Below are 22,256 nucleotides of genomic sequence, written 5' to 3'. Positions count from 1 at the left end.
AACAAGGGAACACAGTCTCAAGTTGTGCCAGGGGAAGTATAGGCTGGATGTTAGGAGAAAGTTCTTCCCAGAGAGAGTGATTTACCATTGGAATGGGCTGCCCAGGGAGGTGGTGGAGGCACTGTCCCTGGAGGTGTTCAAGAAAAGCCTGGATGAGGCACCTAGTGCCATGGTCTACTTGACTGGATAGGGCTGGGGGATAGGTTGGACTGGATGATCTTGGAGGTCTCTTCCAACCTGGTTAATTCTATGATTCTTTTGGTTTTGTGCTTCCCATTTCAATGACCTACCAAATCTTGTGCTGCCACTGTCTTCACTTGATTACTAGAGTGACAATTTTAAACATCTATATCCAATTTCTTTAGAGGGATTTAACCCAGCTGCCTGACTCTCAGCACATCTCACCTACTCTTTATTTAAGCTCCTAGAACTGATGTAAATGATTGGGTTTTTTCAATCTTCCCTTATGGGAATTGTGCAAAAAGAGTTGTACAAGGTAACATTTGAAATTGTGTTCCTTATATTGGTGAAGGGAGCCAAAGGGTACTTACCAATCTGAGGTTTGCTGCTTGGGACTGTGCAGACACAGGACGCTGCAAGAGACACACAGAGAATAATAAAACCTTGTGTCCTCTCAGATCCTGTCATTCCCACCCAAGCTGCAGGAGTCTTAAGTACCCTAAAGCAAAAGGGTATAACTGAATTCCAGAGATATAGCTAACAGCCTCTATCATCTCAGTTCAGGTATTCCTCATATACTTCATAGTTGCATCCTGTCCCTGCTCCAAATGAAGCACTAACTCTAACCTCAGATAAGCTCAACTGTGCAGAACACACAGAATCATAGAATCAACCAGGTTGGAAGAGACCTCCAAGATCATCCAGTCAAACTTATCCCCAGCCCTATCCAGTCAACTGGACCATGGCACTAAGTGCCTCATCCAGGCTTTTCTTGAACACCTCCAGGGACAGTGCCTCCACCACCTTCCTGGGCAGCCCATTTCAATGGCAAATCACTCTCTCTGTCAAGAACTTCCTCCTAACATCCAGCCTATACTTCCCCCCACACAACTTGAGACTGTGTCCCCTTGTTCTATTGCTAGTTGCCTGGGAGAAGAGGCCACCCCCCACCTGGCTACAGTATCTGGAAAACCACAGAATTTTCATAGAATCATGGAATCATTAAAGCCAGAAAAGAGCTTTAAGACCATCAAGTCTAACCATAACTCAACTAGCAAACAGAGAAGAACTCTGCAGAAACTCAATTTTTTCTAAGATCAGAGTTACTCAGAGGAAAATATTTGCTATGTTGTGGTTCAGGGCCAGCTGTCAGCTAAGCTCCACACAGCTGCTCACACAACTGCTCCCCTAACCCCTGGTGAAACGGGAAGGAAAATCAGGAGAAAAAGGCAAAGCCCTGTTGGTTAAGATAAGAAGAGTTCAGTAGAACAGTACAAAGAAAAGAGTGAAAACCCAAACAGGAAGAACAATCATACCAATGAAATAGCACCTGAAGTGAGGCAAAACAGCATTGACCCAGCCCTTTGGCCTGACCCTGCCCCACCATGCCACAGCCACCCACTCCAAGCACAAGCACCTGCCCCTGCAGCCTTTCTCTTATCTAGTAGGCTTGATGTTAGTATGGTATCAAGTACCTTATTGGCTGCATCAGCTGCCTATCCTGGCTGCAGCTCCTCCCAGCTTCTTGGGGGGGAAAAAAAAACAAACCAAAACACAAAAACCCCACCCAGAAACCAATCCACCAAAACCCAAATGACTGAACCCTATCCTAGCTGAACCCAGGGCAGGTAGGTATGAAGGACAAACACATGCTGTCAAATAAAATTGTTTGTAGAACAGAGGCAGGGAGGGGAAAAAAATAAAAAAGAGTAAAAATTCTGAAAATCCAGAAGCCATTTCACTTAAGCATCTCCATGATATTCCAGTTCTTGAGGAAGAACAAGATTACAGAATGATAAAATGCTTTGGGTTGGGAGGGAACTTTAAAAGTCACCTCATTCAACTCCCCTGCAGTAAGCAAGGCCATCTTTAACTAGATCAGAGCATGTTCAATCTGACCTTGAATTTTTCCAAGGATGGGGCTTCTACCACCTCTCTAGGCAACCTCTTCCAGTGTTTCACCACCCTCACTGCAAAAAATGTCTTCTGTATATCCCACATAAATCTCCCTCTTTTAGTTTAAAACCATTACCCCTTATCCTGTAACATCAGGCCCTACAAAAAAGTCTGTCCCTGTCTTTGTTGTAGGCACTCTTTAAGTATTGAAAGGCCACAAGAAGGTCCCCCTGGAGCCTCCTCTTCTCCAGGCTGAGCAAGCCCATCACTCTCAGCCTGCCCTTGTATGAAAGGTGTTCCTGCCCTTATAAGAAAGGTTTTCTGCTCCTCTGATCATCTTCTAGATTCAATCCATGTTTTTCCTGTGCTGAAACGTCCAGAGCTGGCCACAGTACTCCAGATGAGGTCTAACCAGAGCAGAGAGGCAGAATCACCTGCCTTGACCCACTGCCTGTGTTTCTTTTGAGGAAGCTTAGGATACAAATGGCCTCCTGGGCTACAAGCACACATTGCCAACTCATGTCCAGCTTTTCAACCACCAATATCCTCCAGGCTTTCACAGTTCCTCTCAACCCTCTCATGCTCCAATCTGTATTTTACCAGGGGTTAACCTGACCCACATGGCTTTGTCAAACCTCATGAAGTTCACACAGGTCAACTTCTCAAGCCTGTCTAGGTCTCTTTGCATGGCATCCCATCTCTCAAGTGTATCAAATGCACTACTCTGCTTGGTGGTTTCTGCACACTTGTGGAAGGTGCACTCAATCTCACTGTGTCATTGATAAAGATATTAAACAGTAGTAGTTCCAAAACAGACTCCTGAGGGACACCACTTGTCACCAACTGGATATTTAGCTGTTGACCACTACCCTGTGGATGTGACCATCCAGCCAATTCCTTATCCTCTGAACAGTCCTAACCATCAAATTCATCTCTCCAGATGAGAGAGAAGTATGTTGTGAGAGACTGTGTCAAAGGTCTTATGGAAGTCCAGACAGATGACATCCATAGTTTTCCCCTTGTTCACTGATGTAGTCAATCCATCACAGTAGACCACGAGGTTAGGAAAGCAGGACTCACCCTTGCTGAAGCCATGATGGCTGTCTTAAATCACCTTCCTGTCCTCCATGTGCCTTAACATAGCTTCTAGCTCCATGATCTCCTTGGGGACAGAGGTGAGGCTGGCAGTTCAGTAGCTCCCAGTGTCCTCCTTTCTACCCTTTTTAAAAATGGGTGCAATGTTTCACTTTTTCCAGTTGCCAGGGACCTCACCTGACTGCCACAGCTTTTCAAAACTCACAACTGCTTCAGCCAATTCCCTCAAGACTCTGAGATGCATGAGGTCCCACAGCTGGGCTGTCAGTTATGCCTCCTTATAAAAACACCCCTTAATTCTAGTGTTTCCTTGTAGATTCCTGTTATTTTAGGAGCTCCTGGCTCATCTCTGTAAGATTTCAAATGTTCTGCAGTGTATCCAGCATGTCTTGAAGCAACAGGTTGAAGGCTCTTACTAGCACAAGATGCTATTTACCCTTCTAAATTGGGTGTAAAAACATCAGCAGAATGTCATTAAGTAACCTGTATTCATTTTTCTGGCATCAGGGCTACAAGCAAGAACAGTTTAATGACAGGGGTAGGTTCAAAAGAAAACTATTACCATAAGAGCTTAGAATTTTCTTGCCTTCAGTGGTATTCAGGCTGCCTTCCTCCTCTCCAATGCCTAAGAGGAGCAAATGGTATAAGAAAGAATTCTCAGGAGACCTATCTATAATTTCTAGCTGTACTACTGCCAAGTTCTTCTCTACAGTTGGTCTACACAAAACAGGTCAAGGTCCCTTTATTGCTCAGGATTAATTGAAAGAGCTCCAACCCAAATCAACAATAAGTTACAAAGGAAGCAGCTAAATTGTTTATTTCCCTAGAGGGAGAAATATTCAGAGAATCAAACCAAAGAAATTGCACAAGGAACTTGCAGTCCACTGTGGTGAAACTCCAAAAGCATAGTAACTATCTCATGACCAAGAACACTACTGTCAGCATTTCTTCCCAAAGAAGCAATTTTCACAATGATTAAAGATAGCCTACAAGAAACATCAAAACCTGAGACATCATGAAGGAGTTCAGAAAACGAAGAAGTTCAAAGCATCCTTTGCAGCTAAGAGTGGGAACAGAAGCGTCAAAGATCCAACAGTTTGAGATAAAATGCATTCAGCAAAGAGCAGCCCAAAATATTCCTAAACTATGGCAAGTTCTATACATCTATTCACCTATGGGATTTCCATTTAGGCTCTGAAGGAAAAATATGGTATATAACTTTGTCACAGCTTTAGAAGCTTCTTCCTGGTAAGGTAAGGGGGGGGCACATGTCCCAAAAGATAATTTAATCACATAATCACTGCTCTGTCTCATAAATCTTTGTACATTTCAACTGCCCAGGCCTTTACACCTATTTATGTGTTTTAAATAAAATAAGTCTGTAAGTGTAAAGCTTCCCTAAAACTCAATGGTTCTCAACAGCTCAAATTTAAGACTGTCTTGTACACTTTTTTTTTATATTAAAGGCACCAAATACCCATGATCTGACCACACTAATCTAAGGGACTAGGTTACTTTTCCTGGAATGGTTTCAAATTTACCTGACATTAAAACCATCTTTATGGTCAGAGGGATTTCTACAAAACACTATCTATTAAATAGGTCTTACAAGATTTGGACTCAGCTATGCACCCTACATATACTCAAATCTCATCATGCCAGCAAGTCACTTTTCTCTTCACGACTCAAGATGCCAAGCTTTACAAGAAGCAAAAATGACTTCTAACTTCTTAATTCAACTCAAGCTACACAGCCATATTGCATGCTGTCATGTGTTGAGACTTATGTCTTTAAGAACCATGGAGTACAGACCTCCAAGAGGTCCAAGGCATCCAGGAGTGGACAGGAAATTGTAATATTTTGGTATTTCATTCCCATAATTCTGTTATCTTACTCTACTGAAGCTGGCAGCAAGGTCAGCTCTTTCTTTCTCCCCTCTCTCTTATCTGGTAACATGGGAGAGTATCGCAGCCTGTTAGGCCTGACAAATTGTTTGTTGTTGTTTTTCCCTGCACTATCTTGGCCTGTTTAGGCCTAATGCCAGGGAACAATGGCAGGGGTGGTTCAGGCCTGGTTAGCCTAGCAATGGGAGGGCAGAAGAAAGAGAACTGGGGTTTATGGTAAACCCCAAGTGGAAGAAGAAAGGGACTACTGGGGTTTCGGTTTTGGTCTGGTTGAAGGGAGGTTTGAAGAAGGTTTTGGTGTGACGAGTTTCCATGTTAAGCCCAGATTATGGATCTTTGTGTATTTCATATGCTTCTGCACTGCTTTGCATTGCAGTTTGTAGTTAGGAGCAGCACTTTCCATTTAATCTTGCAATATACCCCCTGATCTAGGGCAGGGTATCCCTGCCCATGGCAGGGGGGTTGGAACTGGATGATCCTTGTGGTCCCTTCTAACCCTGACTGATTCTTTGGTTCTATACTCTGTACTTCTATCCAATCCTGCAGGAGAAGTCTTTCTTTAATTACTTTGAAAGTAATTTTAGAGCCTGTCTTCCCCCACTGCCCATTTAAACAAAGACACATGCACCACCTGCAGAGAGTGTCAGGAGACACTGTTTGCCTATTTGCCACTGTTCACCCCTTTGCCTGAGGAGAAATGCATCTGAAAGACCACATGACATAGGGGATCTCCCTGCCTTTTGTGCATGTTCTGCTTCTGCAGATATTTATGGAACCCATCTGGCAGTCAAAAAGAGATAGAGAACAGCAGCCTTTCATTATTATGATGCTAAGAAAGCACTATCTCTGCAGAAAAGGTAATGGACAGTCACAGCAAGCCACATGAGGCCTCAGTCCAAGGATCCACAGGAAAGAAAGAAATCTGAGGGGTGAATAGGAAACAAGCCTCAAATTTCAAATGCAAAAAGCCCTTTCTGCCTACAAGGGGATCTTGGAGATATAAAGCTAGAGTTCTAGCAGCCTGTTGCCCACAACAGCAGTGGCTGAACAGTCCATAGCTCAGGTGAATCCCCAGTCTCTTCGGTAGTTATGCAAGAAATAACCTCACTCACTCACTGGTGCTCTCATCTGTGAGCCAAATTCAATGAGGATGACTTTAGTGCTATCATCCTCAGCTCTGGCTCGTTGAAGTCACTTACCTGCACCTTTTGGTATGGATTCCTTCTAACAGATTCAGAGGAATGATAAATGGCCCGACCTGACCGCTGGCCTGGGTCCTGGCACACAAAGCCTATGGATATAAGGAGCCTCATGAGAACTTTAAGACAGGCAAGCCCTGAAATATAAGCCTAGCATCCCTGTTAATGATCTCAGCCTCTACTGATTTTCCTGTCCCTTTCAAGGAACAGAAAAAGTCCTTTTCTTTTTTATATCCTACTTTGTTTAACCTCAAACTGTACATGGCATTGAATATTTTTAGTAAGACCAGAGCTTCCTTCAAAATCAAGTTTTGAAATCATTAAGATAGATTACTGAATAGCAGCGCAGAAATAGTCTCTGTTTCTTAAACAGCTGAGTGGGCTACCTGATGACAATTCTGCTTCTTTTAGTATTTAGGAGCAACTTGTGTCAAGTTAACTAACCCAAGATGTACCAGTAATGCCTAAAAGGTGCTGTGCACTAGATAATCACACAGCTTTCACAAATGTGACTCCACTTCAGATGCAGCCTAACCAGAAACCACACATTCAACCTAGAAAAAAGCATGAATACTCATTCTGAGGGCTAAAGAGGTCATCTTCCAAAGAGTAGTATTTGTCAAATATCAAAATAGGAATCCTTAATACCACCTAAGCATTGCAGAAAGATTCTTCTGCAGCTGAAATGTCTCCATATAACTTTCCAGTGCTAAATACGCTTGCTTTTCTTGAGTCCTCTATTACACTCATCTAATAACATGCAGCTCATAAACCTCCTATATTGGTTTTAAATGAGGGAAAGATCACAGGCACTTTTTGTTACACTCACCTACAAGAGTGAACATATCTGAGAGCATGCTAGCTTTGATCTTCAGGTCCAAAGGAGCATCACTACCCCACATGGAAAAGAGAACAAGAGGAATGAAACAATATCCAAGATACCTTCCAACACTATTTCGCTGTATTGGTCCTTAACACAAATATAATCAAGATAGAAGCAAAACTATGTGATTTTCACACCCAGAGGTAAAGACGAAACAGCAACAGCTTAATTTGTCCCTATTAATCTTTGTTCACAGCGTTAGTGTTCTAATGCAGCAATGTATAGCCTTGTCCCTAACCAAGCAGAGCTAAAGCATTTTCTTTGAATCATAGAATCAACCAGGTTGGAAGATACCTCCAAGATCATCCAGTCCAACCTAGCACCCAGCCCTATCCAGTCAACTAGACCATGGCACTAAGTGCCTCATCCAGTCTTTTCTTGAACACCTCCTCCAGGGACAGTGCCTCCGCCACCTCCCTGGGCAGCCCATTGAACATATCTATGCTATGCTTCATGGATTAAATAGAGCTTGCTGTTGTAGAATAGCTAAAACGCAATTATCTATGCCACTTCCACAGAAAATCAGAAGAGTTAGTTGCAATGGATGGGAAAACAATTATTAGGGAGAGTAGACATGAATAGATATGAAGTGAACAGACAGCAGGGACAGAGAGAAAGCATCCACAATTTTAGCCAGTGGAATAATTAATGAATACAGGTCAGATCAAATAGGCAAAGTTTGATTCCTTGGGAGCAAAAAAAACCAGCTGTGCTCTGCAGCATGGTGATAGACTCTAAACAGCTTCAACAAAGAAAATAACAAACATAGCAAAGCAGAGCAAAGGACAAAGAAGTGAGTTTGAGTTTGAAGTAATAAAGGATGCAAATAATTCAATGGGTATGTGTATGAGTCCAAACCACCAAACCAAGAAACTGAATGCCATGGAAACATTCCATTTGCATCTGAAAACAAAATGGGTACTCCAGAAGCTATGGTTATGATGAAGAGAGTGTGAAAAAAAAATCATCTATGCAGGACAAAGAAGGGGGTGGGAAGAAGAAAATCTAGACGAAGGTCAGATATGGCTATGTCAGGAATACGCAACTTAAAGTTTATTTACACCACCATGCTGAAATGTTACTCACAGTTCTAAAGAAAGTGGTTTGTGCATCTGTACTCCTGTAAAATTAAACAGTAGTCCAGAAAGCACATGTAGTTGGAGATCTACAAACACAGATCCTCCAGTTTCATTAGAGCCTGAGGGTCAGCATAAAGGCCAAGACAACTCTCATTTCTTATACTTTACCTAAATGAAAATTGTTGAGCCCAAGCATACATCTACATACTCAAGTCAAGCATAATGCCTGAACATCTTGGACTCAAAAATACTCAGGTTTCTATTTAGCCAGGCAGATTTAAACTCCACACAACAGCCTGGAGAGTTTCAGAATTCGTCTGTGATAGGAGATTATGAAACATGAACAGTGATGATGGACAGTGGAAGAGAAATAATTAAGGAAAATGGAATCACAATCAGGTTCTCTCAGAAATTATTGCTACAGTAAGTTTGTTTATGCAAAGGGAAAAGCAAAGGACTATCCTCTCTATTAATTAGCAATGGAGCAAATTGTGTGCAGACACCATGAAATCATGCCCTCCTAGGACCACAAGTTTCAGCAACAATCACCTCTAGTGGCAGTTTCAGCCTCACATTAAGCTGGAAATCACTTACCAGGCCAATGATGGGGATAAGTTCACCTCCAACAGCCATGGCTTGAGAGTGTCATCAATGAGGACATCAAAACCATACAACTCTGAAAATACAACAGGCACTGTAAGCTTACATCACTGCACCACTGTATCAAATGCCCAATATGAGATACAAATGAACTCATACAGACTATGTTAATCATATTACATTCAGTGAGCTCTCCCAGGCTGAACAAATAACAAATGTTCCACGACTGGGAAATTTCATTTCCTCAGAATCAAGATTAAATAAATATTGGGGGGGATGGTTAAGGAAATAAGTGAAATAGAAAGTGTATCTTAGGAAAGCATTATAGAGAAAAATAAACTCTTCATTGTCCAGAAACTGCACTTCATGCAGAACTCTACTACTTGTTTTTCACACAGAATTGACATAAGCCCAGCAAGTCCTATCTACTTCTTCCACTGGATCATGGAAACAACAGAATTTTGTTCTCCTTTCCCCTTTTTGATTCCATTACTCCAGCCAGCTACACAAAAGCTTGCTCCTTTCAAGCATCAGCTTCGTTTCAAATTCTCCTGTATGTTTTGCTGCAATATCTCCACAGGAGTACAAGTGTCTTCTTAGCAGCTCCATCTTCACAGACCACCTCCTGTAAGTTCATCTTAGTGACAGCTTGCCAATTTTGCAGCAAACCACTATAGAAATACCTGCTCCTTAGTTTTTAAAATATTCATAACACATTACATCTGCTAGATGAGTTCTACTCTGAACAGATCAGATTGAAGCCAGCTTCCCATTCCAAGAACGATTTTACTGTTTCACTCTTCATATGTGTTCTCTCTAGTTTGGAAAGAGTTGTAAGGAGGATGCTACCAGAAGTTGGCATTAACCCAATTCCCTCTTACAGTATTAAGAAATACAGTTAGCTATCATCAAGGCAACTTCTGAACACTTTTCCCCAACAGCACAGAACAAGCAGGGTATTAGCAGAGAAGAAGGATGTCTGTGAAATTAACTAGTTCTCCAGTGCCTGGTATGAAAGCAGGAGGATTTCTTTGCCATGCTGCTTTTCTTATATTCTGGCCTTGGCCTTTTGTTGCCTGCCTGACACTGATGCTGGCTCCAGGGAGGTGGACTGCTTGACAAGATATTCCCATGCAGAGAACCCTGTGAAAGCTCATGTAGCTTAAGGGGAAGATAATGAGCTGGTGGGGGGGGTGGAACTTGGAAGGGGAGGAAATAGCAGCAGAGTGAGTATTGCCTGCTCACTTTTCTAGACTATGTAGCCAGACACTGAGTGGGAAGTAAAACAGCAGAGCATTAAGAAGGTGGTTAACGCCAAAGAACTGAGGCTGAATCTGCATTTGGCTCTCTTACTCCATAGATGGGAAAGGCTGCAGTAGAGGGAAAAGGAGGAGGTGGAGATTTTACATGTAAACATTAGCAACGCATTTTGAGCAGGAGAAACTTCTGATTATTTAAAAACATTATTTTAAAATCTAATCTTTGGTGAGGACTTGTGACTCGTAACAGCAGAGCAAACACCAGTGGACAAGTAGCTCATGTCTGAAGCAGAAAAGCAATGACTAGACCTGTGACAGCTGCTGGTCTGCGACCACCCAGTCCTGGTCAGGAAATAGATCATTTTGTTTTGGCTAGTTGCTGCTAGTCATCCCCTCCCTCTGCCCCTCAAAGGACCTTTGCTAGTCTTTTCCTCTGGCTTTGTCCTACTCTCCCAAACTTTTCTCCCTTACAAACCACTTGCTCTTGAAACGTCTCTTTCCCATCCAGTTATTCACTTTCTTGATCCACTTTTACATAGAATCAACCAGGTTGGAAGAGACCTCCAAGATCATCCAGTCCAACCTAGCACCCAGCCCTATCCAGTCAACTAGACCATGGCACTAAGTGCCTCATCCAGGTTTTTCTTGAACACCTCCAGGGACGGTGCCTCCACCACCTCCCTGGGCAGCCCATTCCAATGTCAATCACTCTCTCTGGGAAGAACTTCCTCCTAACATCCAGCCTGCACCTACCCCGGCACAACTTGAGACTGTGTCCCCTTGTTCTATTGCTGCTTGCCTGGGAGAAGAGTCCACCCCCTACCCAGCTACAATGTCCCTTCAGGTAGTTGTATATGTGGGAAGCCTCTCGACTTTAGCCCTGACCATGCTCCTCATGCTTTGCACCCCTGGCTTCTGCCTTATTAAAACAATAAGCTCTTCAGGCATCCCTGTTGCATCTATTGCGTTGTTAAGCATCTAATGCCACCTACAATGCTTTAGGGCATCCTAGAAAGTCTCTAATGCTATTCCATGTCTAATGGAATCTAATGTATTCTAGGTCACATCTGCAGCCACTAGACAAATGCCTCTGACACCTCAGGTCATCAGGAGCTATGCAGTATCCATATTCTGATAAAAGAATGAAGTCTGACCAGTTCCTCTGTCAGGCTCAGCACAAAGGCGTTCTCAAATCTGCACAGGATACTAAGGCACAAACAGGAGATAAACTACCTGTGGTTTCAGCCAGCCTAGAAATATCTCCAAGGCCTCTGCCATATTTGGAACATGCACTACCTAGACTGAACACAGAAGGATCCTCTCTACTGTGAAACTTTAATCTGTAAAAATAAACACATCGGCAGCACACTGAGGTAAAGCATTGAACATAGCAAGATCAGAAGCACATCCTCTGCAATTAGGAACTTAAACAAGACTGTCATTTCCCTCTTTAGAGAGTAAAGGAAACAGACTGACTGACAGAGAAACAAATACCTCAGGCTGTGGCAAAGGTAGGTTTATGGCAACCCACCTCACGCCACTATTGCTGCCAATGGAAGAACAGAAGAAATTAAGACACCATGTTTCCAAAGTGTCTTTCCTCACTCCTCTCATCTTGCTACTACAATCCATAAAAATCCCTCACAATTTGCTAAAGAGATTGGAATTCTATCAGGAGGCACCAGCTGTTACCAAGACACAAGAACAGTTTGACTCTCCCCTTCGATCCCATCAAGAAGTCACTGCTGACCAAGCTTCCCTTCCTCCCAAGAGAAGAGCTAGCTTCAGTCTAGAGTCTCAGAGCAACAGTTCAGCCAGACATTTTTTCACCAATATCACTATTTAAGACTATGAGGAAGGCTGGGGACATAGACTCAAGTTTTTTGTTCTGGTAAACTTCTATGTATTCCAAGTTCATTTTTATGTCACAGACTGCATTGGCACTTCCTTTTTAGAAAGTATCTCCAGAGACTCAGTTTCTAGACTTGGAGAGAATAACAAAGTCACAAGTGATAGCCTGGTAGTGCAAACAATGTTTCCATAATCTTGCACCGAAAGAATAAACTCAATTCCTAGGGGATTCCTCTAATGCTGGTCTTTGCTTTCAGCTTGTTCACTGGGAGAAAAGCAGCTTCACTGCAAAGTATACATTCTGCAGCTGAAGGGAGGCTAGAAAGGGACAGACATACACTGAATCAAAGCTGTACAGGATGCAACGCTCCCGATTTTGCAATAGATAATGATCATTTTAAGCAGGAGCATATTTACAAACATTCCCAGTGCAAGGAACTATATCTATCTGATGCTGAAATTCACATCTTCCCTTTTCTTTCCTACTTTTCCTGTTCCTTATCTTGCAGATCGTGATTACAGACAGCATGTATCAAGGAGTTTCAGTTAGAAAAGCTAACAAAAAGTGCTATCATTTCATCTAAACAGCAACCACTCAATGAATGGGAGAAAAACTTCTAAAAGCAGAGTGATGGAGGTACTGCATAGTGTTTTGTAAATGAACCTCATATTTTATTCAGCAATGAACTCCTCTGGCTTTATCTAGTGACGGTACAGTGCCTGCTTCCAGCTCAGGTAGAGCTCATCTTAACAGCTATGGGTCATGAACAAATCTATGTCTTCAGGCTACCAGTCAAGTCCCAAATCATTTCTGTCACTCTATGAAAGGCCATTGTAAGAGTTTAAGCTTTGATAAGCAAAAGGCCACACTGTATCAGATCAAGTAATAGAACAGACACCTCTGGACACCGAAGGCTTTGGGGAAAGTACTAGTACTGTAGTCTTGTGTAGGATTTTGCCTTGCACTGCAAATCATGCAATTTAACTCCTTTTTCCAGAGAACTTTAACAAAGCAAAGTTTTATTTCTCAGTGTTATTAGAAGAAAGAACCCAGATGTGAAGGTGCACAATTATTCCACATGCCAGTATTCTTGTCTGCTTCATCCAGCCTGCACCTGCCAGAGTTGGTCAGACTTGGCCAAACTGTCTTAGAGGTGCTTTCTCCACAACAGGCAACCAGAAAAAGTCCTTTATTTATAATATGACTTCTTAACCTTCTTTTCATTCTACTGAACCTCGAAGGACACAGTCACATTCCAAATAAAAGTCTTCAGAAGTGGATTTGTTTCAGAGTGCTTACATAGAATCATGGAATATCTCAATTTGGAAGGGATACAATTCTCTGCTCTTCATAGGACTGACTAAAACTAAAATGACTGAGAGCATCATCCAGACACTCCTTGAACTCTGAAAGGGTTGGTGCCATGACCACTTCCTTGAGGAGCATGTTCCAGTGACCAACCACCCTCTCAGGGAAGAACCTTTTCCCGTTGCCCAATCTGAACTTCCCCTGACACCACTCATGTGCAGTCATTGATCATCAGAGAGAGATCAGCACCTCCCTCTTAATTGCACTCCTTGAGGAAGTTGTAGACTACGATGAGGTCACTTCCCAGCCTTCTATTCTGAAGAAGCCAAGCAGTGTCAGCCACTCCTCATAAGCCTTGCCCTTAAAACCTTACACCACTTTGATACACTCCTCCTACACGAACCACTACTTTCTTCGAAGAGACTAGAGTTGGAGCCATCACCTATACTAGACTCAGAATCATTCTTCTGCTCTGAAGTCAGAAAAACTAACAATGCCATCTTCAAGGCTAACATCAAAGAACAAGAGTCTTGGTGCAAACTGGACTGTCCTTATAATTGTAATTTTACAGGGTAAATAAATTATCATCCCATCAAAAAGAAAGTTCAACCTAGTGTGCGAGACCACAGTGAGCAGAGATGTTAACACCCAAATAACCACCGTTGGACATAATTTAACTCCCTTTAGGTCACTGAGGAACAGAAGAGTAGACCTGCTGCTACTTCAAATTCAGGCAGCCAGATCAAGAAAATGTAGTATCAGCTAGGTCAAAAGAAAAGGCAATGGCTCCATAGAAACACAAGTACGTGAAGTGAAGGAGAAACAAAGCATGTTACCTCTCCTCATTAGCCCAAGTTCTTCTGATTTCAGTCTCCTAAACTCCAACAACCTCAGACCCACACAAACCAGGAGATAACAACTTAGCATTCCTCACTTCTATGTTCTCATCTATATACTAAAGACTTCAATTTTATTCCAACAACCACTGGCAGCAGAAAAAGGAATGAAAAGCAAGGGTTGATTCAGACTTGTGTAATGCAAGTCCACTGATAAATTCACAACGCTGGTCACCTCCTTATGGCCATTTTTGGAAGAGTTAATCATAGAATCAACCAGGTTGGAAGAGACCTCCAAGATCATCCAGTCCAACCTATCCCCCAGCCCTATCCAGTCAACTAGACCATGGCACTAAGTGCCTCATCCAGTCTTTTCTTGAAGACCCCCAGGGACGGTGCCTCCACCACCTCCCTAGGCAGCCCATTCCAATGGGAAATCACTCTCTCTGGGAAGAACTTCCTCCTAACATCCAGCCTATACCTACCCTGGCTCAACTTGAGACTGTGTCCCCTTGTTCTGTTGCTGGTTGCCTGGGAGAAGAGGCCACCCCCCACCTGGCTACAATGCCCCTTCAGGTAGTTGTAGACAGTAATAAGATCACCCAGGTCTGCCTCACCACTCTGAACTGGTGCTACCAATCTGAGAATAGCTTTCTAAAGAAGCCAGAAAATTTCAGCAACAACATGGATTTTGACTCTTTCAGATGAGCTCTAAATGCTAAATCATCAACAATCAATTAGGAACTATTTAGAGCTATAAAGTGACAGGTAAGGAAAACAGTGGAGGGACAGACCCCTACACATCTACAGGAGTATCACTAGAAGACCTACCCCTTGAACTTATTTCACTTTCCAGGCTCAAATGACAGTTCTGTTAAATTCTGAAGACAAAGTTACAACTTGGCACACTGGATCATCGGAAGATGTAACCTCAAAGATACAGTACTTCTGAATCTGGCAAAAGCCAGAGGACTCTAAGGACAACCTTTTTCAGATTCAAGATGGCATCCTCACTTACTGGCTTTAAAGCAAAACCTAACAGTAAGGGTATAAAACTAGACTGGTGTCGTGGAACTAAACTTTGCAAGAAAAATAAGTGTAAGAAACACTTTTTCTGCTTTTCCTTGATGTATCATGTATGAAACCAGAAAAAGATAAAGGATATGTGTATGGTATCTGTGTGCCTGACCCAGATCTCTAAGCAGGGACTCACCTGGGAAAACATATCCAGACAAACATGGACTTGTTTTTTAGATTTTAGTAATAAGGTGTCAATTGTTCTGAAGTCTCATTCCCTAGAGCAGCATTATAGAGACTAGAGTAGAATGCACATTTTGTTAGTCATATTTTCCCAGAAGGCTCCCAAGTGAGGCCTACCTCTGCACCTGAATTGCACATACAGGTTTTTGAAGTCTGAGTTTATTTTCCAAATCATCAGTCTTCCTCATGGCACACATCCAGCTTCATTGTTCACAGCCCAGGACGAAAAAAATTATTCCCATGGCTCCAAGGCTCTGCATACTGCCTTGAAATCTTCAGTCTCAGTTTTCTCCCTCATGTTATCAGCTATGAACTCAGCCATTCTGAACATTTCCAGTCAGAAAAACTGCCTTTTTTACAGTATGGCTAAAAGTGGCACAACCAAAGAGCATCAGAACAAGGCACAGAGATGAAGAATGAGCCATACAGCAAGACAAGGGCAGTTCAAATCCTTGGGACAAGGACCCAGGGACCACCACTTAATTGTGGGGGAAGGTGGCAGAAAGTACTGAGCTCTGGAAATGCCTCAGGCTCCCTAGGGAAGCAGTATGGCTCCTACTTAAGCTCTCTTTCCTGGGAAGCACTTAATTTATGTTTACACTGAAATAAATGGAACAAAACAGTTTATTTGTGGGGGAGTATCTAAGAGGGTGGTTATTGCAGCCCTGGGGAGGCAGCAGGAAGTGGGATAACCTCAGAGCCAGGCTCAGCAAAAAGTACACGAGGAACATTAGTTTACACACACAGAGCTCAGAGGAACCTACAAATGAGGGAGAAGCCACAAAAGAGGGAGTTAAAAGGTTTTTGGTGTCCTTTTTTTTTAATACAATTGCTGGCATCTCTAGAGTAGCTGATGAACTGCTAATTCATTGAAACTAATAGCCTTCTGTGATTAGGATTGAACTAGATGATCTTTCAGGTCTCTTCCAACTGGATGCTTATTGTGATTATCCATCTCATAGATACCCATGTATGTCAAGGTTCTCCACCTTTGAACAAAGCTAGTACAAAAGGTAGCTAGTTTGGCACTCAACAACATTCTGACTATGGCTCTTCCTTGATTCTTGACCATCTCATTGCCTCCAAATATTCAGAGATGACAGCATTTATGTCAGAGCACTGAAACCTGCAGAACTGTCAACACCCACTTGCAACACAAGGACTACAGAAATGGATTCACCTGTCACAGCTAGTTTAAATATGTCTCAATACCTAAACACAGGATAGCTTAAACCAAACTTGATATTTGGTTTAAGCACTGACTGAGATGAATTCTAGACTCATTTCCCCTGCCCAGAGACTCCATCTTCGTGTGTGTATCCACATAAGCAAGGGGGACTAACAGCAGGAGGAGGCCTCTTTAGGGAAGGTTGGGAAGCAGCCACTGGAAAGTGGGAGAAGGCACACTGTGGTACCAGCCGCTGCTTTCTGGGCCCCATCCCAGCATCGGCTGCCAGCGAATTCTCGAATCCCTTTGCCAGCACATAGCTCTACGCCCAGCTTCTGCCAGAAACAGGCTTTGTCGCCACCATGCGGTGCTCTCGCACAAGCACAAGCGCAGCAGCATCTCAGCATCACCGTCATTCCAGGTGCTGCACTACAATTTCAGTCCTCCCTATGCCTCAGATGCACGTAAGACAGCAACCCAGACTTACGTTGGGCTAGACAGCTCAAAAGAAAATACTAAGTGTTGTAAAAGGATGTGTAATCTCCCACAGCCATCCTTTGCAAAGGTACTAGTGGGTCAGTAACTTCAACTTCCCAGCACTTCCTCAGTTCTCTTTCAAGTCCTCTTCCATCATCCCATTTTCTAGCATCGGAGTCTGATGAAAGGCACTGGCACATGAGCAATTACAACTCAACATCCCCTGCCCTCACAAAGGCCTGTACTGTGCAAAAACAAACCAACCCACAGTATCTGGTTTCCTTGCAATAGGGAACACACAGTACACACATTTCTCTGTGCCATCAGAAAGCTGGACATTTCAAACAGTATCAAGAGTAAACCAATAAAAAGGTCCCAGTGCCTTACCAAAGCAGCTGCCACGATGCGACAGAAAGGTTTTACAAGCTGTGGCAATGGCCAGCTCAGCAGAAACTACAGTCTTGATAATCAGGTCCTCCACATTGGCCATCAGTGCTGCAAGGAGAGGAGGAGAAAGGAAGACCGAAAAAGATGGTGAGGTAGCATACAGTATCTTGGAAAGCATGAGAATATGCATGTGGACAAAAACTTTAGTGAAACAAAGCACGTGAGAGCCTGTGGATGACAAAGCAATGATGTCTGGAAATGCATGTGAGCATAAGTAGATAGATATATGGGTAAGTATCCTGGTGCAAAAATAGTCACGAATGAGAATGATGACAGTCAGCATGTGTACAGTGCAGGTAGGCAAAAACACGTGTCAAGCACATCAGCACAAGTCAGCTGGAGTCTGATCACCACCCACTCAAGAGTATTGGGAAGGACTAAGGAAGAGTGGGTTAGTGAGATAAGTCCTTAAACAGAGACACTGAGATACAATTTTTTTTCTTGCGAACTTTTATAACTGTCCTGGGATATTGCACCTTCCTCTAAAGCAGTTGGTTCCATACCACAATTCACAAATCATTTCCAAATGCTATGACTGGTGACAGCTCCTAGTCCTGCTGGCTAGGAGCTGCACTTTCAGCAAGGATGCTCTCTCTGTAAACAGAACTCAGGAACAGGAATGTGAGCTGAGAGAGAGAGCAAAAGGCAAGAAAAGATGCACATTAGATGTAGATCTGGATTCCATGCTGGGCTTGGGATGAGTCATGCAATAGAAAGAACATCACACTCAGTTTCTGTTTTCAAGCACAAGCAACAGAGAAGTGAAAGGAGGGGGGAACGAATGAACACTTAGATTGAAATGTTAGTAGGGATGATAGGACAGCCTTCTCCATCCCTCAAAAGGAGCACAAGCAAACACACAAGACCTCCAGCAAACCCCAACAGACATTTGGTAATCCCTGTCCCAAAGAAGATTTAGTACAAGTCACTTGACTAGAAAGTTCAATTGAGGTCTAACATTGATATTTCTCATGTTCAGATGAGTACATGCAGGGACATGAATAATTACAGAGGAGCATGCAAGCAAATTCAAATGTGAACATCTGTGTCAGAAGAAAACTAAGTGAAAGCAATACAGCACGAGAATGTGTAAGTGCACATCAACATCCCAGAACACAAAATCTTGCCAGCCCAGGCAAGGCCAGCACTTTCCAGCCAACATTCTGCTTCCCTATGGCCAGAACCAGATGCATCAGAGAAAGGCGCAAGAAGCTTTGTAACAGATAGTTGGAGAAACCCACTTGCATTACTCAGTAGTTTGCTTACTAATTAAGAGTGTATGCTTTATAGGTGCACTTTAGGTTGGGGTGAGGTGTGAAAATTCATCAACAGGTGTGTGTGCACAGCTTACTGAAAATATATGGTGCAAGTGATTAGACAGCCATGCACACCTATGATGGGAAAAAATTCTACTTCCATCTGATAATCAGATTCAAAACCCCTTCCTCCAACAAAGTGTTCCCTGGCAATATCTGCAACAGGGGCAGAGCTGCTATCAGTAATATTACTGATGCCCTAGAATCACAGGTAAATTTATCCCTTGAAGGACATACTTGGACTCTGCTCTGCAGATGTGTTTACTTCTAGCAGACCTGGTAAAGGTGTGGCAGAGGGAGCTATTTCACATGAAACAGAGATTGGAATGAAAACACCCAGCAAAAACCTGAGCCATGGAAAGATGACACCACATCCAAGAGTCATTCAAACTGGCACAGTTCTCCAGAAGCTGGTCACTCATCAGATTGAACAGGCCATGGGAGCAGTAGAGGGAGGGAAGCTTTTAGAAGGAATGGAATGACCTTAAGAAATGGGAAATGTAGGTAAAATATTAAGAAACATGCCCTAAGAAAGTCCCAGAATATTACTTGCAAAAGGGAAGGGGTAGGCCTCATCTCTGGGAAGGGGTAGGACTCATCATTAGGGATAGAGAATAAATGCATAGATTTAGTGAGTAAGCTGTAAAGCACAGTGCTTCACTCCACCCTGCTCTGGTAAAAATGGGACTCACTGGGGCTCTTCCCTGACTTCTTAGGACTCACTCTAGTGAGACGATTAAGATCCAACAAAGGAATAAAAGAACAAGACCTGTACTGACCTGAGGTGTCTCTCCCCTCTTGTTTTAAGTACCTCAGCATTGCACTCATGCTCCACTTGTTTCCATAATCCTCTACATCAGGATCATCACAGCTGAAGAAACAAAAACCCCAAAAATGAAAGCAGCAAGTCAACACCACTAGCCTATCTCTATGGACATGCACCTTAGACCAGCTTAGGTATACAGACACAATCTCTAGAGATGAAATTACATTTTTTGGTCAAGTACCTGACATAATCTCCACTCTTCTTGTTGACACTGTAGTTGGTCAGATGCATGAACTGGTTTTTAATGTTCTTGGATGCCTGGTCATACCTCACTGTTGCAAACCTGTTAAGAGAGATAAAGATTCACAGCTTATCTTGATCAAGTGACCTGTTTGCTAAGTATGACCTATTACACAGGCTGATCCACAAGAGCACCTAGGCAGAGAATGCAAGTAATTAGACTTCATCACATGTAAATTCCTCTCATGAAAGATACATTTGATTCTTAAGGGCTATATTCAGGTGCATTTAGTTTCCTTTTCAGTGTCTCAGAGCAGGATGCTCTATCTGTTCTCATAGGAGTTTTCACAGTCTAATATCTTGCACATCATGCCAGGCATATTTTTCTCTCAACTGCACAGATCTGTGGTCCCCAGGCATTCTGCCCTTTAATTTCACAGTAGGGCCTCCCAGGAGCACATAATATTCACTGGTCCTGGGAAATGCAGACATTCAGAGCAATCATGCTATGTATGCATAACAAACTTCTTATTTCCTGAAGTTTCATACAAGCACAGCTCACTTCTTGTGTATTCTAAGCGAAGAGCAGGAAGAGATTTCTACCACCAACACCTACACAGCCTACAATTGTCAATCCTCTTTTTCAAGGGGCATCCAGAAGACCAGATACAACCTACAGGACAAATCAATTTGCTCAACAAGCAGCATCTGCTCCAAGGTGGTGGTGTTCTCAGAAATGACCCTTCTGGGTCTCAAAGATGTCATCTAGCTGTGTACAAGGAAAGAGGCTATAGGAAAGATCACGATCTGTGCTAGTTTGAAGCAGAGTAGAATGTTTTGGTAAGAAAAACTAGACCATAGGCTGTGAAAGGAAAACAGTGGTGATGTCTCCTTCCCTCAGAGTCTCGCTGAAGAAGAATGTAAACATTAGGTAACACTCAGGCCATTTTTCTCTTCACTTTCTGGCTGGGCTCGGACTGAGCTGCATCTTCCTAACCTCACCTGCCACTCACCTTTGCTTCTTAACCTCTTAGCTGAACCTCTTTTCTTCCTTAGGACTGGGGTAAGGTTGAGAGGGGCAGGGGGAAGGTGCAGGGTGGTTGAGAGCCCCTCCTGGGGACTCAGGTTTCTGGGAAGGGAGTTGTGTTTCTGTATTACCTTTACCTTGTATATTTCTGTCTATAACTGTATAGACTGTAAATAGCTGCTTGCATATTGTGCTAGCTGTAAATAAATAGCTTCATTTATATTCCCAGAACCAACTGAGTCTAACTGGGTATTTCTAAAAGTGGGGGGGGGGGGGCGGGTAACACCCAAACCACCACACAATCATGGCAAGACACTGCTACAAGCTTATCTATTCTTCATATGACTCCTGTTACAGTCAACACTTAAATCGGTCTGTTTATTATGGAAATAGTGGTAACCTCCTGATTAAGACACATTGACCTGTACTGTAAACAAGTACCACATCACTATACCCTCTGCCATACAGTACCTTCAGAGATGTTTGTGTTGAAATAAATCAAAGATTTGATCCAACTGAAAAACAGCCCAGGAATTTTGGCTTGTAAGGCGTTTGAGGGACTTTTGTTTTGTGTTGAGGAGGTTGCAGAGGGAACAGATTGTGAGAGGGGGAAGAGCACAAAAAGACAAAGGTAGACCAACTTCCTCATCCATCTATAATGCTGTAACTTTGTAAGATATTGTCACCCTTCCCATCAGTGGCCACCCAGACTTAAGCTAACTATATTTTCTTCAGCTATCCACCTTCATTCTACCTGCACAATACCAGCATGAGGGCATCTGTCCTTCACAGTGAGCCACCTAAAACAGCATTTTTTGCTAAGCTCTTTAGCAAGCCAGATCATTTTGCTGCAGGGGTAAAGAAGTGTTTGTGGTGACACAATACAATGGACACCACGAGATCCTGAATGAGCATAAGAACAGAGTACAAAAATGAACTGAAGGTGTGCAAGTAATCTTATTAAGAGCACACCTCTTTAAGAAGTACTTCAATGAATGCTAAAACAATAGAAACTTAGAGAGGAGAGGAAGGAGCTTCCTGCAACCAACTGCTAGTACAGTTACTACCCCTCCATTTCAGTTTGCACTGTGCAGCCAGAGGGACTGATCACACACCTGTGCCAGGAAAGGAGAGTCAACATGACAATGGGAACAGCAGCCAGTGAAAGAGTGCAGGACTGTTTCTCTTGATCACCATGCCAGTTTAAAATTAAACATGTTTAGAAGTAAATCCTGTGCAGAAGTTGCTTTCCAAAGGTGTAGTTACATAATCAGCCTTTGCCAACCTAAGGATGCACGACAGCTGAAAGCTCATCACCTGCTTGGCTGGACACTCTAGCCACTCGATTTGCTCCACAAAATCCATAGCCACAGGCAAACCAGAGCACTTTGCAGCCAGGTGAGCAAATATAGAAAGATGCCAACTAGCTTTCAATGAGACACACATCCTGTTTCAGACATAAAG

General features: G+C 42.9%; 1 protein-coding gene across 17 annotated transcripts in view; it reads right to left on the bottom strand.

The window, feature by feature from the left end:
- Positions 1-22,256, bottom strand: part of TTLL5 (tubulin tyrosine ligase like 5) — a 140,937-nt gene that overhangs the window by 104,289 nt on the left and 14,392 nt on the right. For all 17 annotated transcript variants that reach the window (XR_010303751.1, XR_010303753.1, XR_010303752.1 and 14 more), the window contains exons 10-16: positions 19,767-19,868; positions 19,539-19,630; positions 17,384-17,491; positions 8,831-8,912; positions 7,104-7,165; positions 6,275-6,366; positions 552-593 (exon numbers count right to left, since the gene is read on the bottom strand). Coding sequence is in view for 13 of the 17 variants with exons in the window: in XM_064150040.1 (XP_064006110.1) it covers positions 552-593; positions 6,275-6,366; positions 7,104-7,165; positions 8,831-8,912; positions 17,384-17,491; positions 19,539-19,630; positions 19,767-19,868 (580 nt within the window). In the remaining 4 variants the exon portion in view is untranslated. The remainder of the gene's footprint in view (positions 1-551; positions 594-6,274; positions 6,367-7,103; positions 7,166-8,830; positions 8,913-17,383; positions 17,492-19,538; positions 19,631-19,766; positions 19,869-22,256) is intronic.

The sequence above is a fragment of the Pogoniulus pusillus genome, chromosome 1 (assembly GCF_015220805.1).
Source record: "Pogoniulus pusillus isolate bPogPus1 chromosome 1, bPogPus1.pri, whole genome shotgun sequence".
Classification (NCBI taxonomy): Eukaryota; Metazoa; Chordata; class Aves; order Piciformes; family Lybiidae; genus Pogoniulus; species Pogoniulus pusillus.
Note: the sequence above shows the minus strand (reverse complement) of the source record. Positions and strands in the feature narration are given on the sequence as shown.